The 19,386-nt window shown below is 43.1% G+C and overlaps 1 protein-coding gene across 2 annotated transcripts in view; it reads right to left on the reverse strand.

Moving 5' to 3' along the window:
- FOCAD (focadhesin) overlaps window positions 1-19,386 on the reverse strand; it is a 207,238-nt gene that overhangs the window by 31,609 nt on the left and 156,243 nt on the right. For both annotated transcript variants that reach the window (XM_063455217.1, XM_063455218.1), the window contains exons 25-26: window positions 9,296-9,404; window positions 7,302-7,418 (exon numbers count right to left, since the gene is read on the reverse strand). In XM_063455217.1, the coding sequence (XP_063311287.1) occupies window positions 7,302-7,418; window positions 9,296-9,404 (226 nt within the window). The remainder of the gene's footprint in view (window positions 1-7,301; window positions 7,419-9,295; window positions 9,405-19,386) is intronic.

Raw genomic sequence — 19,386 nt, forward strand, 5'->3', positions numbered from 1 at the left:
CAGAAAGTCTGACTGATGCAAAATAGCAAAAGATAAGCAATGCTGCTGAACGATGTCACCTGGCTCCTCTCCAGCATTATTATGGAAGGAAAGCTTCCTGGCAGATGGATTCTTTCCGTGGGGATGAAATAATCTGGAGTAGTAATCTGTTTTATGAAGAGGAAAATGAAGTGAGGTTTTTCGGAATGATAGCTATTGTGATAATTATTTCTTCATCTCTCCAGCAACATATTGTTGCAAAGCAAACCAGTGAATACAGTTAACTGCAGAATAAACAAAGAGCTAATGGCATATACGGAGTGCAGCACAACATCGAGGAGAAGAATAACCATATGCTGTGCTTGTAAACTGCATGATGGTACAGACTTTCCCTACTGTCCCTTTAACTGTTTCAATGCAGTGCTGCAGCGGAGGGCAGAGGGATTGCTCTCCTTCGCTTTCAATCCCTCACCTCGACGGTTGTCTATAAAGACCGCTCATCTGGTAACATCTGGTATTATAAATAGAATTCTGTTATTTATTGCAGAGTGAGGTATTTTAGCGCAGATTTTTTCTACATGCCTTATTTAAAGTTTTTAAATATATAAAAGTATCACATTTCCCCTGGTGAACGGATCTAGAGTTTTATTTTCCTTCTAATATACCCACGGTAATTTTATATAATCCCATAAAAGATACATAGCCATATTCAGCAGCTTTGTCTGAATTGGACCCACTTTTTCTTTTGCAGATCTCGAAATGTTAGATTTAAAATGTCTCAGAAGGATAGCCCACAAACATTACTACTGCACTGCAGGTTTGTAACAATACCAATGTCAATCACTGCTCTCCATCAGTGCAACATGGAGAGTTAATAAAAAGGTGGAACTGGATGCGGTATGAATAAGAGGTTCTTTGAAATGAAGACTATAATGGGGAGTTTGTGATGCACGCTGAAAACTGGTCCTTACTGACACTATTTTCTTGACACAGTATTCAGAAAGATTGAAGGCAGAGACTTTGGGAAAGAAAACATTCAAAAGAAAAAGAAAAGTGCAATAAAAGCGATATGAGGTCACATTCACAGGACATAGTGTCAGGAAATTACCAGTTACGGTTCATTTGCTCAAATATTACCATAAATGCAAAGCAACGTGTTGAAGACCACTGAAGTGCATTGAGTCCAACACTCAAAATCTGTGCTCTTTGATTGTATGAAATGGAAATCTCTTGGTGCTGTGTGCCTTCCCGTATTTGAAGCAGAGTATCTTGGGACTTGTCTTTCTGGTTATTTATGTCTTGGTATCGTTCATTAAAATGAATTAACCCCCTGTAGGAAATAAGCCATCTGCTGTTACATTCTCCCACCAGGGCTTGGTGGAAGCCTGCCAGCTCATTTTCTGCAAACCAAACTCTGACAAATTCTGGCAGAGGATCAACTCAGAAGTTAAAGGTACAGTCTCGATGTAGTGAGCATGCACACATGCTATCCCCCTGAATTGTGTATTATGAGAAAATAAATCCATTAAGGGTTTATTGAGACAGTATAAACACAACAGTGCAGGACAGGTAGTTTATGAATGTCTCCAAGACAACATCAGTTTCCCATAAAGCACTGGGCACCAAGGCAAACATGCGACAATCGCCATACTCAGTCAGTTCAATGCAGTTTATAGAGAAGTTTAGACTTTTTCTACGTACACAAAAGGCCTATTTCTTTCAAATATTGTTCACAAATCTGTCTAAATCTGTGTTAGTGAGCACTTCTCCTTTGCCGAGATAATCCATCCACCCCACAGGTGTGGCATATCAAGATTCTGATTAGACAGCATGATTATTGCACGGGTGTGCCTTAGGCTGGCCACAATAAAAGGCCACTCTAAAATGTACAGTTTAATCACAGCACAGGAATGTCCACCAGAGTTGTTGCCAGTGAATTGAATGTTAATTTCTCTACCACAAGCCGTCTCCAAAGGCGTTTCAGAGAATTTGGCAGTACATTCAACCGGCCTCACAACCGCAGACCACATGTAACCACACCAGCCCAGAACCTCCACATCCAGCATCTTCACCTCCAAGATCGTCTGAGACCAGCCACCCGGACAGCTGCTGCAACAATCGATTAGCATGACCAAAGTTACAAACTGTCAGAAATCGCCTCAAGGGAAGTTCATCTGCATGCCCGTCGTCCTCACCGGGGTCTCGACCTGACTGCAGTTCGTCGTTGTAACCGACTTTAGTGGGCAAATGCTCACATTCGATGGCGTCTGGCACTTTGGAGAGGTGTTCTCTTCACGGATGAATCCCCGTTTTCACTGTACAGGGCAGGTGGCAGACAGCGTGTATGGCGTCGTGTGGGTGAGCGGTTTGCTGATGTCAACGTTGTGGATCGAGTGGCCCATGGTGGCGGTGGGGTTATGGTATGGGCAGATGTATGTTATGGACAACGAACACAGGTGGATTTCATTGATGGCATTTTGAATGCACAGAGATACCATGACGAGATCTTGAGGCCCATTGTTGTGCCATTCATCCACGACCATCACCTCATGTTGCAGCATGATAATGCACGGCCCCATGTTGCAAGGATCTGTACACAAGATCTGTACACACTATATATGTGACACATGCATTACATTAAGTTAATTTCTGCTAGAACGTTATTTCACTTTATACGTTTTGTATTTTTACATAAAAATGATTGCCTGTATTGAGGAACTGCCAAACTCATTAATGTTCTTTAAAAGATAATTTACATAACCAATGCAGCTTAAATAACAACTTGATAAGCCATGTGTCTATAAGGAATGTAAAAGGCTATAGTAAAATTCACGTATTTTTAAAAAAATGTAAAATTCTTTATTTTTGTAGTGCAGAAAAATGCACACGGTTTTGTCATGCCCCAACAGCCAATGACAATAGAGTCGAGATACATAGCTTACATGTACTAAGGCAGTGAGAAAGACATGCACAATTTTTAAAGGTATAATAACAGGATTACAAACATGATTAGTATATTTTGTATGATTGCAGGCATTAAAGAGACATTTCAGCAGAAGTATGTATCAAACAGGATAATGCTTTGCTTAAAGGACCACTATAGTGCCTGGAAAACAAACTCATGGCCCCCTCCCGCCACGCTGAAGATGGAGGAAGGGGTTAAACACTTACAAGATTTTACTGTTAGGTTAAGTGAACCTCTGTATGCAGGCTGCCTAACCGATGCCCATTTTGCTCATGCCTTCCTGTTCCAGGCTTCAGTAAGGTTTTGCGTCTACATGAAGCTCCCTCTGCCATCTGAAACATGCTGTGGGATCTTCCACCGGGTGCGAGAACTACGCCGGGCTCGTTGAGCCATCTTAGCTCTTCGCTGGGGAAGGAGTCTTTGGGCCACTGCTTTGCCCAAGATTGGTGAAGCAGGAATAGGCGGTGTGGAGTGAATCTCCCTCTCCTGCAAGGTCCTCCAGAACCGCGGACAGATCACGTCAAATGCTTTTTCAAAGCCTTCTTTCCAGCGTCTGATCGATGCTTTTACATCGTACTGTACTGCAGGGTTGCCATCAGCCATTCTGCGTAGACGGCGTGGGAGCCACCTTCACCGGGATCGCTCTAGAATAGTGCTGAGGAGAGTACAGACTTAGTGGGGTCCAGGATAACCCCCACCGGACCATAGAGGGGGGGGGGGGGGGTGTGCGGGGCTTGAGTCAGGTGCAGGATTCTTCCAACCAGGCCAGGCTCGGAAGATTGGCAGTCTCCTCTGCCGAGGTCATGGACCAGGCGAGATGTTGGAGCATCTTGAGTTGTCTCTCTAATTGAGAGTTGTTCAGGAGTCTCCAAGTGCAGGCTGGTAATTGTTAAAGGGCTGAGAGTAGCTATTTTTTATTAATTATGGCGATTTAGCTCAGGAGCCGATGTGAACAACGTCTGCCCAGCTAGACGGTCCAGCCCGACCCCAAAAATTCAAAAAAAATTTATTGCAAAACTGAATAGGAAGATTGTGTTGCCACAGAGTGAATACACTTCTACTGAACTTCTGCAATACGATAATTTTTTTTTAATTCTTTATTTTTCATTGTGTAGGTGGTTACAAGATGTTAACATATACCATAACAGTGTTTCACAAGAGTAATAGAGGTGGCATGAATATTTGCAAATTTTTATATTTACGTGTGTATATCAAGCTTGGCTGAACAGTATTTATGTCAAGATTAAGTAAAGTAAGATAAGTGACGCTTAACAATGCCAAGTTAAGTTTGTCAATGTAATTTTAAAATAGTGGTTTGTCTTGCAATGTGTCTATAGTTTGGTCTGTGTATACTATCTATACATATTGTGCTGTCCGTACATAGGCTGCCAGATATTAAAAGACAAAAAAAATAAAAATAAAAAATAAAAAATTGCTAACTCTTGCTTAAAATTCAAAGTAACATCGCTGTATGATCTAATCTTAAGTGTTAACTGCATTGTCTGAGCTTAAAGGAACACTATAGTCACCTAAATTACTTTAGCTAAATAAAGCAGTTTTAGTGTATAGATCATTCCCCTGCAATTTCACTGCTCAATTCACTGTCATTTAGGAGTTAAATCACTTTGTTTCTGTTTATGCAGCCCTAGCCACACCTCCCCTGGCTATGATTGACAGATCCTGCATGAAAATAAAAACTGGTTTCACTTTCAAACAGATGTAATTTACCTTAAATAATTGTATCCCAATCTCTAAATTGAAGTTTAATCACATACAGGAGGCTCTTGCAGGGTCTAGCAAGCTATTAACATAGCAGGGGATAAGAAAATCTGAATTAAACAGAACTTGCAATAAAGAAAGCCTAAATAGGGCTCTCTTTACAGGAAGTGTTTATGGAAGGCAGTGCAAGTCACATGCAGGGAGGTGTGACTAGGGTTCATAAACAAAGGGATTTGCAGGGGCATGTTCTATACACCAAAACGGCTTCATTAAGCTAAAGTTGTTCAGGTGACTATAGTGTCCCTTTAACTGTCTGTTGAACCCTCTGGAGCGGTTTCAGCATTATTAGTGTTTTTACCACAAGTCCGTGATGACATGGGGGTATAATCTGTGTGGGTCTTGTATTAGGCTTCTGGGTCTGGGTATTCGGCTGTCGTGGGTGCTCGGGGCAGTCCAGGTTGTGAACACCCTTGTGAAGCAATATGGCAGGCACTTCAGCCTATACCCAGCGCCGGTAAGACCTGTGGACTGTTGTTGCTAGTCCCTTCATAGTGTCCACAGGGATTGGTGTCTCTTTTGCAGGGGTCAGCTCCGGTAGGCATCTTCATGATGTTTAGTGTCTTAGCCGCTTGTGTTGCAGTCTTGTTCGAGGAGAGGTGCTTAGTGCTGTGCCGGTGGCCGGAATCCAGATCAGGCGTCTTTGAGTGCGTTGCTTGCTTTAAGGTCCCTGTGTTGCTCGTGTGCGGGTGAGAGCGAGTGTTCGAGGGATGTGTTGCTGTTTCCCTTCTCAGGGCCCTCTGGAATCTGTTTTGCCTGACGGCCATCTTAGATGCCCAGGGGACCTGTTTGTAATAGTTGCGTCTCGCCGCTGGTCTTATCCACGAGGCCATCGTTAGGTCAGCTTGTCGGTGTGTTGACCCTCGGCTTTGCAGGGCTTCCCTGCGGCCTGTACATAGCTGGTCAAATATTTCCATTGGGGACATGTGCGTTTTAAAGCGGGTGCTCCGCTTTGTAGGTCTAGGTTGGGCGGCCATGTCGTGTGGCTGTGACGTTCGTTTTCCTCGCAGGTCTGTGTGGCCAGAGGGGACCGGGATATCCCCCACCGGTCCGGTGGGGGGGGGGAGGGGGGTAGGCTATGATGAGGTTGCTTGTGGGCTCGTGCGCTGGGGAGAGCGTCCGTCTCCCCCCTGCTTCAGCCCCAGTAGGCCACATGTTGGTCTCCGTGTTCCCGGCTTCGTTATGCAACGAGTGGTGATCTGTAGGGCACCCCCGACGTGGGTGGTGTACCCTCGAGTGGTTTTGGGCTTAGTAGCCGCCGCTATTGTACTGGATTCCACCCGCCCGGCCGGAGCTCGTGTCGTTGGATTCCCTTTTAAATGATGGTCGCTATACGATAAATTATCCAAGGCTACAAAGTATTTTCAAAGTATCAATCCACAAGTGTACAAAGACTAATTGAGTTATGCCCTGATTAGGATATATTTTAGCATTATCACTTTTAACATCAAGTAACACCTCATAAATGAGTGCCTCAAAGCAGAATTATTAACCCTTTCACCTTCGAGAAAACTCTCCAAGATAATCTAACACAGCCAAAAAAAGAAACTGGAAAAAGGAAGAATAAGGTAAACATCCTGTACTGACTAAAATTCTTACTAACATAAAATGCTCAGTTAAGCACGACTTTCAATGCTGGGATGCAATAGCATGGTATCATGGTAACCTTCCCTACAAGGCTGGACTAGAACAGAATAACACTATATTTTCAAAGCACTCTATACATGCTTTATACACATTGTTACAGTACATAAATGATTATAAATAAACTAACAAGGCTAAAGATACCAGATGTTATATTTTCTAGTCAGAAGGTGAATGGCACTGAAATGGCATACAATTCAAATCAGAGCCTGGTACACCGTAACATTACTGAATGCCCTTTAAATTTTAAAGGAACACACTAAGCACCGTAATCACAGCGTGCTGTAGTGGTTATGGTGTCAGAAGTGCACTGGCACCCTCCCAACAGTTTGACAAGTTACATGGGGATCTTCCATTAGCTTCACAGATCATACTTCTGCTGTGCATGTCTGGCTTATTGTCTGAAAGCATCAGTTGAACACTCTGCCTTTGAGTTTGACTTCCTACCCTAAACTGTACAACTTTTAGGTATAATATAAAATGGAGAAAAATGCATGCTGGGAAGCTATAAATGAACAAAATCAGTGTTTGATATATGACAGATACATAAAGATTGGATATGAGAACGTAAAAAAAATTAAACCCGAAGTCAAAGAAAGTCCCAAGAATTCGGGCCTGAAATTCCATGTTTGAGTATAAAGCCCTTTAAATGATCAATGGGTCCCCTGAACTGACTGGAAAATGAGTTTCTGTGGCCTCTTTGCATTGCCAAGTAGAAACCATCAAGATGACAAATAGTTTAAAGGCTGTACATCATTGTGAGTGAAAATACTAGGGTACTGATGTCTGTCATGCAATGCTGGCAACAAAGAAATGGCCATTGCTGAAACGTGACATCTTCTGTACTTGGAAAACTCTAAATATCTAGAACCATCATTTTTAAGAAGTATAATTTCATTTGACAAACAGACATACTACCACGTTATTAGCAACTCACATGTTGGAACCACGGGAAGATCCTGCCCTTGGGATAGTAGTGATTGTCCACAATACTCAGTAGGGTGTCCAGCACCATGGAAAGCCAAGCAGTGGTAGGGAGGATATCTGGTTCAATCTAAAGAAAGCAGTAAAGGAGAGAAAAACATGGTGGACGTTACACAGCAACATGAAAAGACATGTCCAAAATGTTTTATTTTTCAATAATTTTTTTTTACTCATGGAAACATATGGAAGTCGCTCAGCTCCGTCTCTTTACTGGAATGAAACTACACACAACTGCTAAAGAATACATCCCGTAAAATTCTCCAAAGAGGGCTGAGCATCTCTTGTATTTTCAGTAGGTGCCATAGACAAAAGAGAAAATACAAGCAAGACATAAGCAATAATCTATGAATAAGATGCTAGCAGAATGCTTGGTTGTATAGGGAGGAAATGCTAGCAGAATGCTTGGTTGTATAGGGAGAGGTATTAGCAGTAGAAAGAGGGAAGTGCTCATGCCATTGTACAGAACACTGGTGAGACCTCACTTGGAGTACTGTACACAGTACTGGAGATCCTATCTTCAGAAGGATATTGATACCTTAGAGAGAGTTCAAAGAAGGGCTACTAAACTGGTTCATGGATTGCAGGATAAAACTTACCAGGAAAGGTTAAAGGATCTTAACATGTATAGCATGGAGGAAAGACGAGACAGGGGGGATATGATAGAAACATTTAAATACATAAAGGGAATCAACACAGTAAAGGAGGAGACTATATTTACAAGAAGAAAAACTACCACAACAAGAGGACATAGTCTTAAATTAGAGGGACAAAGGTTTAAAAATAATATCAGGAAGTATTACTTTACTGAGAGGGTAGTGGATGCATGGAATAGCCTTCCAGCTTTAGTGGTAGAGGTTAACACAGTAAAGGAGTTTAAGCATGCGTGGGATAGGCATAAGGCTATCCTAACTATAAGATAAGGCCAGGGACTAATGAAAGTATTTAGAAAACTGGGCAGACTAGATGGGCCGAATGGTTCTTATCTGCCGTCACATTCTATGTTTCTATGTTTCTAAGATGATTAGGGCCAGTAAGCCAGAATGCACATCCAGGGTGTTTTTGGAGGCACAAGGAACAGTAATTGTCATCTTAATGTGTGCATCATTCACCTTTCAGTTACTGCTAAGCTGCTCTCTGCCCCTGAGACAAACATCATGGAGCTCTGGTTTTACACAAAGTGAGCATAGATTATAGGAACTTAGTGTAGAGCTCTGACAATATTTACTGTATTGGCCAGTGCAGTTTTCTCTGTGTGTGAACAATGTGTTGTTTGTTTGCTTTTTTCTTTCTTAAAAAATATGAAGATTCCCTTAGAAACTGGCAAGTTTATAAATTGACATTCATACACCAGAAGCTGTCAATAAGACAACAGTTCCTATTACTTCTTGTTTATTCCAGAGCAACTGCCGTGTGAAGACTTCTCGTTGAGCTGCATTGGCTCTGGTCTGCTCTGGGTTTTGGGCAGCCACAGGAAGTCTGAGCTGGGTTTGAAGGGGATCTACAAGAGATATGCAGCATTTGCAAATATAACATGCATAATTAAATGCATGCATGTTTTCATCAGGGGTATACCTATTGATCAGTAAATATTATTGTATTTAGGCAGTGGTGTGATACTTTAACATAATAGTACACAGTACCTGGACAGAATGGGAGCATTGACAGAGGAGAAACCAGGTGTAGTTGAAGATGGGTAGTGCATATGCCAAGAGTCTGATTTCTCAAATGGTTTGAATTGACCAACCGCAAAATAATAATAGGCGAATGGGAAGTTCTAGAAAATTGGTTCAAATGGTCATCACTGAACAGTGGGATATGTGCACAAAATTGCACCAGGAACAATTAAAGCCTGCTCTTTTTACACACACCAGATAAAAAAAATAAAGAACCACAAAACAACAAGATGGAAAATCATGCATTTATATACATCTATAGTACTGCATGTACCTCTGGAGCACCATCAGATTCTGACGGGAGGCTGTTTTCATATTTTGAGACAGCAACAGCCAGTCCGGTTAAAGCCAAGAGAGAGTTCCCCTTGACCACGGGACTATCCCTGTAAAAGATACAGGAGTTAGAGATGCAGTGAGAGAAATGAGACACAATGGCAGCAGGGCACACATGTTCACTGCTGCCAGGCTGCTGATGGCTATAGTCCGTAGTCAATACATCCAAGAACGTAATATGGACATCCTCAAGAGATTAAGTTCACATGATACTTCTGTAACCATAAGAAAGAATAAAATAAATCTAAAACCATTTGATACAATAAAAAAACGGACATAGGAAAAATAATATAATCATTCTGCACCAGCAACAATATGTTCAGCATTTATAGCAATAGCAAACACAGTTAATCTTCTTCCAACCATATTTCCTGGAAACCTGCTCAACATTTGGTTTTTATATTATCATTTCCCCCTATTGTAAATATCCTTTTATGAGGCAGAACGGCATTCATCCAATTTGTTTGTTTTAACTAAGAATCGATTTTTGGCCAGCTTGCTTATGTGTCAAAATGAATGAAGCCATGAAATAAACTTATATCAGTAATAAAGTTGCAGGATAACTGATCATGTGCATCATACTGCAGGGAAAACAACATAAAAACCTTACTGATTTGTTCATTAATATACAGTGCATTCAAAAAGCACTCAGAATCCTTCATTTAAAAAAAAAAAAAAGTTTTAGGTTGCATCCCCTAGGTTACAATTGTGTAAATGAATCATTTTACCCCCATTATAATTCAATACCCAATTATGACAAAGTAAAAGACATTCGGACACATTCCATTTGTACTCTCTGTCTGGAATTCACCTGTGGCAAATATATGTGAGATATATACTGCATTAACATATGTAACCACAGCCTGACATACGCTGATGAAGGGCCCCATGCGGCAGCACGATACACCACACAATACAGATGCACCATACACCCCGAACGATAGCAGCCGAGACGCTCTTGGACTCTCACGTACCTCACACCTAGTTAAGGATTTACCCGACGAAATTCGCGAGGCACAACCCAAATGATGACGCACTTAAGGCTGACAGAACGACCGGGGAGACCCCCATTAGGGAAAACAAAAGAAGCATCATGAAACCAGGGACACCGCCACCCCAACACAACACACCACTATTAGAGGTTGGCAGACAAATAACCCTTAGACGGACTGAAGGGTTACGCGAGCACAAGCACACAATAACCACGTGCCGGAGGTTGACAGACACACAACCTGTAGGCCTAGGAATCACAGCCCATATTGACAGATTCCACCGACGGCCCACACCGACACAGGAATCGCCCCACCCTACCCCAACTCAACTACAGAGTTCATATGACCTACCTAGGGAAAAGAGAGTCAGAGTACTTACAGAGGCGATGAGGATGACTACTGACACACTACCATAACTAACAACAGAAACGCTTAACCAAGATTATAAAAGGCGGAAATATAATAGCATAAGAAAAGAATCTATGCATAGCAGATGTACTTGATACGCAAAATGCACACCGAGATTGTTAAGTGGGTCAAGTGACTTTCTGCTTCCTCAGCAACCACTTTTCTTTTCTGTACCCTATATCTTTTTAACACGATTAAAAACTATATATATATTAAAAACTATATATATATATATATATATATATTAAAAACTATATATATATATATATATATATATATATATATATATATATATTTGTGTGAAAGGCTCATGATGGCAAAGAGAAATAAGACCTTAATAAGTGTAGGATGGTATAAAAGTAGCAAGTCGGTTGTGGTGTGCCGGAACCGACGATGAGGTAGGCCTGAAAATAAAGAGGGCCCACCAAGAAGAGATGTAATAAAAAGGAGTTTGATAAAGAGGAGTGGGTGGGAGGGTGATGCAACGCTGACCTCGAAGGTATGGAGCCAGGTAAGGGGTGTCCCTTAAGTAGGGAAGGGGTGTGTCATACGCCCCTCCCACAAACACAGGCCAAAAGGCCTTACTACTTGTGTGAAGGGCTCATGATGGCAAAGAGAAATAAGACCTTAATAAGTGTAGGATGGTATAAAAGTAGCAAGTCGGTTGTGGTGTGCCGGAACCGACGATGAGGTAGGCCTGAAAATAAAGAGGGCAAAAATAGAAATTTCAATATTTAATACAAACTACCAATATACATACTTTTAACAAGACATGTTCTGAAAAGCATTTCTTACTTCTTGTACAGGGTTAGGAATGTATCGTGTGTAAGCGGATGATTTCCAGCGCCCCAGTGTCTTGATAACATGAACCGGTATGTTTACACTGGAGGCTGTGGAGGCCGCTCCTATGCGGAAGGAGTGGCCTGAATAGTTAGCTGGCTTGAGTCCCAGCTGTGTTAGTAAGGACCTAACGTGGGTCATGAAGTTGGTAGTAGTGAGAACTGAACCTCGTAGAACAAAAAGTGGTTGTGATGGCGGTGCCTTGAGACTCTCTGTATAAGAGTCCAGTATTTGGACAGGGCACCATCTGTTGTGAGTCGGATAGTATTTAACCTCTACGGGTGGAGCATGTTGACTGTTTTTGGAATGAGGTAGTGTCAGGATATAATAGTCCATGTGTTTGGTTAAGTGTGAATGGAGCAGTAGGTGAGTGGATTGTGTTGTATTGATGGCGGTAAATTCTCTAGGTCTCAGAAACCCATAAAAAGCCACGTAAATTGCTGTTTTGATGACTAGAGTTGTGTTGATGGAGAAGGGTTTGAGATCTAGTAGTTGTGATAATTCCTTAAGGATATGAAAATCTATAGGAAGCCTCTGTGCTGTATGCGGGGGTTCAGATCTTTGTATACCCCTAAGGATGTTCTTGATTTGGTATGATGACATGAAACTTGAGTTGTTGGGTTGTAATGTCAGCATGTGATGTTGGATGCCTGTAAGATATAGTTTGATTGTGTTGTAAGAAAGTTTGAGTTTGATGTGGCAAAAAGAGGCAAAACCTAAAAAAGATGTCATGATGAACGGTTGTAATATATTGTGTTCCAAAAGGAATCTTTTGAATAAACTGAAGGCTCTGTTGTAGGTTTTCCTGGTATTTGTAGATAGAGCTAGTTGGGACAAAGTTCTGCAATGTTGCATGATAACGTCTAGTCCATTACTAGCTGATGGAACAGTGGAGTGGCCGTGGCTGTGAGCGCGGCTGATGGGAGAAGTTGATGAAAGGCCTGGAATTTAAAACGAGACAAATTATCAGCTGCCTCGTTACATATACCTGGCATATGAACACAATGCAAGAAAAAATTATGACATGCTGCCAACCAAGTGAGTTTCCTCAAAAATCTCATGATAGTAAGGGATTTGGAGCGACCTTTGTTAATAATGTAACAGGTTGCTTGGTTGTCTGAGTAACACCTTACTGATGAACCTGTCCATAGATGTCCCCATGCCACGGCAGCCGCCACGATGGGATATATCTCAAAAAGAGCTGAGGTAGAGGAAAAACGCTCCAGGTCCTGCACCTCTGAAGGCCAGCTGCCCCAAAGCCATTCGTTCCCAAATATCGCTGCAAAACCTGTGGTAGACGCCGCGTCTGTCCAAACAGTAGGAGAAGTGTCAGACAATTGAGGGAGGAACATGCTTTTACCATTCCAGGAGGTTAAAAAGTTTCTCCACATGAGAAGGTCTGCCGTGGCTTGGGTATCTAGGGATAATCTGTGTGCATCATGTAGAAACAGTGGGAACATGCTGAGGAGGCGTGAGATGAAAGCACGGCCTTGAGGTATAATACGCATGGCAAAATTGAGTGACCCCAGTAAAGATTGTAATTCTTTGCGGTTACAAGTGCGTAGTTGTATATAGAGGTTGATGTTTGTCAGGATGTTTTCTACCTTAGTGCGTGGTAGGCTAGCTTGCATGTTGGCCGAGTCTAGCATGATGCCCAGGAAAGTGATGATGGTATCTGGGCCTTCGGTCTTGGTAGGGGAGACTGGGACCCCCAACTGGTTGAATAGGCTGACGGTTTCTTTGAGGCTACTGGGAGGGGAAGAATTCTCCTCGACCATTAGGAAATCGTCCAGATAATGTATGACTGTAGGGCATCTGCATATATTGAGTAGTAACCAGCATAGGGTTTCGGCAAATGTGTCAAATATGGCTGGACTACTTTTAGAACCAAAAGTTAGGCGTGAGAAGAAGTAGTAGTTCCCTGCCCACTTGATGCCATGTAGGTGCCACAGTGTGGGGTGGATTGGTAGTAGTTTGAATGCATTTGTTAGGTTGGTCTTGCTGAGCCATGCACCGACTCCTGCCTGTATGATAGCCGTAATGGCGTGATCTATAGTGGAATATTGCAGGGAAAATTCCTCCGATGGTATAAGGGAGTTGAGGGTAGGAGTGGTAGAGGTGTGTGGTGCCGACAAATCGATAATAAGTCTCTGCTTGTTGGAAGATTTTCCTGTGACAACCCCGATAGGGTTTGTCCTCCATGTAGTGAAAGGAGGGGATTGAAAAGGTCCCAATAAGAAACCTTCTGTCACTTCTTTAGCTATGAGTGTGTCAACAGCTGTAGGGTTGTGTTGGGCAGATTGTAGATTTGGACATTCTAGGATTCCTGAAGGCATATGTATGATACCCGTGTGGAATCCTTCTGATAGACCAGAGATTATGAAATCTACTAAATGTGTAGATGGATGCTGTGACAGAAATGTCGCAAGTAGGGATATGTTTATAGACGTTAGGTACTGTTTGGGATACATTTTATTGGGACACATGATTTTTGCATGTGCCCTGAAACATTTTGAGCATATATGCAATAAACGACAACCGCTGTAATTACATGTACCAACATTAAAGTTATTACATATCTGGGATTTGCCCAGAAACTTGATAGGTCTACCCAGTTTGTCTTTAGCTATTTTCTCCGTAGGACCAGCGGAGCTAGGTCCTTGCATGTGGGTATGCTCGTTAGCAGTGGTGGGACAAAAATTTGCCGAATGAGACATGGAGGAGCAGTATGCACAAGCCAGCGTCCTTAGCCCTGCAAAGTGTCTGCAGAAAATCACTGTGTCTATCTTACTCCAGTTGGACCTTGTCCCGTACTGTGAGAAGGCGCCTGACACTTTCGCAGAAAAAGATCTATGGTAATCGTAGAATGCCGATCCACCATATTTAATGCCCAGGTCCACCAGCCTGTGCATATACATGTCAAATTCCTCACGCCTGTGTGGGTAAACGGCACATATGACATCCCGGTAGATGCCAAAAGCCAACACAAATTCCGGGAGTTTCCTGTTTAGGCGTGCATCCCTGGACTTGACCACCACAGAAATATCCTCATACGCATAAGTTTTATGCTCCACCACATCCTGGGAGGCAATTAGTAGTGCAGCTAAGTTGACATCTTTACCTTCCAGAATGTCTTTCTTAAGGTGCTCAGGTATCATATGGGCAGGGTTAACCTCCTGCTCGTCAGAGGTGGTGGCTGGAGAAACTAGTGGCAACTCGACCAGTGGCGGAGGGGTCACAGTGGCTGACCCAGCCAAGGTAAGGGCTGTGGTGACCGATTCCAGTTTCTCCAGCCTGGAGTTGACCTTGCCCATGGATGACATGAGGGATGTAAGCATGCCGTGTATATCTGTCGGGTTAGACTGGCTAGTCCCTTCCCCTGCATCAGAGTTATCAGTTGAGGTGTGCAACAGTTTGTATAGTTCCGCTTTCCTGGCAGTAGCGGGGAAAGGAATGTGTCGCCTCCTGAGTTCGCTGGTAATGCGAGGGATTGTCCATGACCTGAACGATGCAGGACTAGCCATGTCTTCTTCCGGTGATGGGGTATTTGGTCTAACCGGAGTGCTCGGGATGGAGAAATCCTCTAACCCTTCTTGAGACATACTAGATGAGAAAATATACCGTTAGTGTGTTAAAAACCCCAGGGGATGTACTGGCGGGCTAACTATGCCGGCTAAGGCGAAAAATTAATCTTGTTCTTTGGTGACAGATGAGGCCCTGCTAGTTGCCAAGTGGCTATGAGAGGCTCTATCTATGCGTTGGCGCGAGGGGATATTGAGGCCACCCATCGTAGTGGCAGGAATACGTAGGCCTCTCGGTGATAATAAAAGAAAACAGGGAAGGGAGTGACAGGTGACGCCCTCTCTATAATGCGAGGCGGCTAACTCACGTGTGGCTCGAGGGGCGTTTGCCTCCGAAACGTTGAGGCGGGGTGTTGGCCTCGCGGACCGCTAAACTATAGGCAGTATGCCAAGAGGGGAGATACCTATTTGGGCCTATACCCCTGATTGCCAGTACTCTAAGTCCTATGTAGGGAGAACGTATGTGATACGTGAGCAGGCTTACGTACCTGATAGTATGTATACGTATATGAAACGTCAGGTAAAGAACAACCTGGATAAACCTAAATGGGTAAAATAGAAATGATAGTATGAGAATTGGATCTTGTGATACTAATGTAGACTAGATATGCTGTCGTAGAATTTGACCGTATGTGTAGGAGTGGAAAATTTTTGAGTATGGTAGTCATCTGCCTGATATGTTATGGGGTAACACCGTAACGCAGGGATTTACCCTGGTAGTGGGTGCGTATAATGTGTCTATCTAGTGAGCAAAATTATCAATATATATATGGCCATGCTACTGTAGTATCCCTGGTGCAGAGGGTTTTATGTGCTTTATCCGGTATAGATTTGATAACCTTGATATAAATTCAAAGATGTGGGTGAGGTAGAAAATATGAAACTTGACAATATGCAGAAAAATAGATGTATGAGTGGTTGAACCGAAAGTGTGATTCAACCCGACAATGTGTGATATTGTGACCGTGTTCTTGTATACTCGATATATCGTTGAGTATATGCAAAAAGGTCAGAAGTGTACGTGCCATGTAATCGTGTGTACATGGTTGTGACAACGTAATATACAGAAATACCTTTAGAGAAAGTTTATCACGTTTATGTACTATATCTGCTATACAATTTAATGAGAAAACATGAATATTTTATATAAAGTCCGGATAACATAACACATAATTAGATTTAAATAACATATCCTATGGATTGTACATAAACAGGTAAATAACCGACCTATTGATCTATATATACGTATACAGGCTGTGCTGAATTTCAAGCTATGAAAGGAATAGCGATGTGAATGACATGAGCAAACTGCCATGAGCATATATCGCTGAATGACTGTTTGATACATAAAATATGCGAAAGTTACGTGTATGAGTAATGCAGAAAACCGAAAGACAGTTAGTTCGAATGAGTACTTATGCTATGAGACAACGATTTGAAACGAAGTGGGTACAGGTGAATGAGTACCATTCGTGAATAAACTAATGAAAAGACTGTTAGCCACCAAGTGTAGCTGGCCGTAAAATGTTAGGCCGTAAAGTGTTAGGCCGTGAAGTGTTAGGCCGTAAAGTAAGGCCTGGTTAACAGCGCGACGCCGTGGGAATGATCCAGGCGTCGAACTTACGATTTGGAAGTCACTAGGACGTAGTCTGCGACGAAGACCGGATTCGTGAGGAGCTGGACGGGCGGAAAACCTGTAAGGAATCCTGGACACAGCTACACCGGACGAAAACCGCGGGATTTTTGAAAAGCAAGATGGCGCCGCACGTGAACCGGAAGTGGATTCTCATGCAACGCTGACCTCGACGGTATGGAGCCAGGTAAGGGGTGTCCCTTAAGTAGGGAAGGGGTGTGTCATACGCCCCTCCCACAAACACAGGCCAAAAGGCCTTACTACATATATATATCGTTTTTAATCGTGTTAAAAAGATATAGGGTACGGGGGCGGGGCCTGACCGCCGAGCCGGATGGACGCGGGGCACCTCGGCTCCCCGGGGAATCCCTGCAAATCGCCCCCAAAACACCCCATCTCAACCTGAGAAACCTGCAGCAAGGCAAGGGGACCTGAGCAATAACCCTCGGGGCGGCCGGTGACTCTCGTCCTGAGGCGACGCCGACTGAGAGGCGGGCGGGATTGCGGCCTGCCGTGAGGCCCTGGCGGGGGAAGCGGCCGATCCCCTGCACCTGGTCCGGCGGGACCTCTCGCTTGCCTGCAGAGGGCCCCGTTCTCCCCCCCTGTGGGCCGGGGGGGTTATCCCGGACCCCACCGGGGAAGTAAAGACCACCATCACCCATGACACCTGAACAGGGGGAAAAGTCTAACCAGAGACCGCATGGCAGCAACCAAGATGGCCGCCGCGCCTACTACAAGCCACAACATCGGAGCAACGGCGCTGATAAATACACAGCGTACTGAAAGCGGCCAACTGGCAACAGAGACCATCGGATAACCTCGAAAGGTACATACTAATTTCCACAGCAGCCGAAACAACACCCACCACTGGCACCGGCGGGTCTGTGGGGACTATGATCGGAATCTGACCCTGCCGCAATTTAGCGGAGCTATGGACACGGGGCACAAGCGCTACTCCCAACCCAAAGCTGGTACCAGCGAACACACTCCTGGCCGGCAGGTACCCAAGCATTTCACAGCGTGAAACACAAGGAACTTGATCACAACCAGGAAGCCAGCCGACCAAACACAGCTGCAGGAATGACCAAGCGACTGCCAACCCCATACACTTAAAGCTACAACAGATCACTGTGTAATATTTATCTTAGCGCACCATTCTTAATACCACATATAGTTTACAACAGTGGATTTTATCTATGCAGTCCCCCATAGAAAGCACTTAACATGATTAAGCTTCCAGATGTACCCAACTTGACAAGCCCGGCTCTTCGTTGTCCCCTGGTGGTTAAACCTCATCAATATGTAGAAAGCTGTAACTGATGTTATCTTGCATAGCCTGTACTCCAACTTACTTAGACCATACTAATGTCTAGCTCTATGTTAATAGCGAGCATGTAATCCCTTTCAGATCGTTTAACCTATGTTTAATGGTTTACAGCGAAAACCTACTTAGCTAAGCTGGAAACAGATAATACTTTACTTCCAATTGTTATGTTTAAACGTCATGCCATCTAATAACAAAAATGATGGTCTAAGCTTGTTAATATAATATAACATGTCTATTATCTCTAAGCAGCCTGTATTACCAGTAATAATTAATCTAACGCAAGACCAAGCTTGAATATTTTTACTCTTTAGATTAAAATCGCATCTCTTATTCTGACGCAACTGTTACAACTCTGATATTACCAAAAAAAAAATGTGCTGTCAAATCGTATGCCATGTCAACTTCATTGTACCTAAGTGGCCTGCTAATGCTATCGTGGCATCGCAAGGCAAATGTTAACTGTATAAACATGCACAAGAAAAATAAAGAATTTAAAAAAAAAAAAAAAAAAAAAAAAAAAAGATATAGGGTACAGAAAACAAAAAAATAAAAAGTTTTGAATCATGGATTGAATCCCTAGCCAGAAAGGTTGCATATCTGGACATGGCCCAAAGATATGATGGGTGGTGCCTCGCCCGGTTTTGCATCTCCAAGCAGGTTGATTGTGCAGAAGTTAAATGGAAGCCAAGTGGTGTGGGACTAGGTGCCATCTCATAAAAATCTTGTGGCTGGTATCTGGAGGTGTAATGCATTTGGCTCCAAGCCAGTTGCTAGGTTTCAGGTGAGAACTCCCTCCTCAACTCCTTCTCCCACTGCAGCATATAGGATTGTTTGAAGCATGTTTAGAGAGGTGTTGCTTTATTTGTCTCCAGCAATATCATGTTTGCAAAGTCGTTGACCTCCCTTGGGCTGGTAGAGTGAACATTGTTACAATATGCTTGATATATGTAGTAATAAACAAATATATTTGGAAAAGTTCTCAAATCTGAACCTTAGACATGCAAGTCCTGCTTTGGTCTAGTTCTCAATGCAAAGGTCAGGGGAGAGGAGCTGAAGAGAAATTAATGGAGCCAGGTATAGAGAGGAGCAGGCCCTCCAGTATTTGAGGGGCCCATCTTTGCCAGATAGTTATGAAATGTTTAGTTGTAGCTAACATGTGGAGGACTACACTTATTAAATATCATTTTATTGAGGACAAACAAGGCTATCATTTAACATCAAATATTTAGCTATGACACATAATTTAATATG

Source organism: Pelobates fuscus, chromosome 5 (genome assembly GCF_036172605.1).
Source record: "Pelobates fuscus isolate aPelFus1 chromosome 5, aPelFus1.pri, whole genome shotgun sequence".
Taxonomy (NCBI): domain Eukaryota; kingdom Metazoa; phylum Chordata; class Amphibia; order Anura; family Pelobatidae; genus Pelobates; species Pelobates fuscus.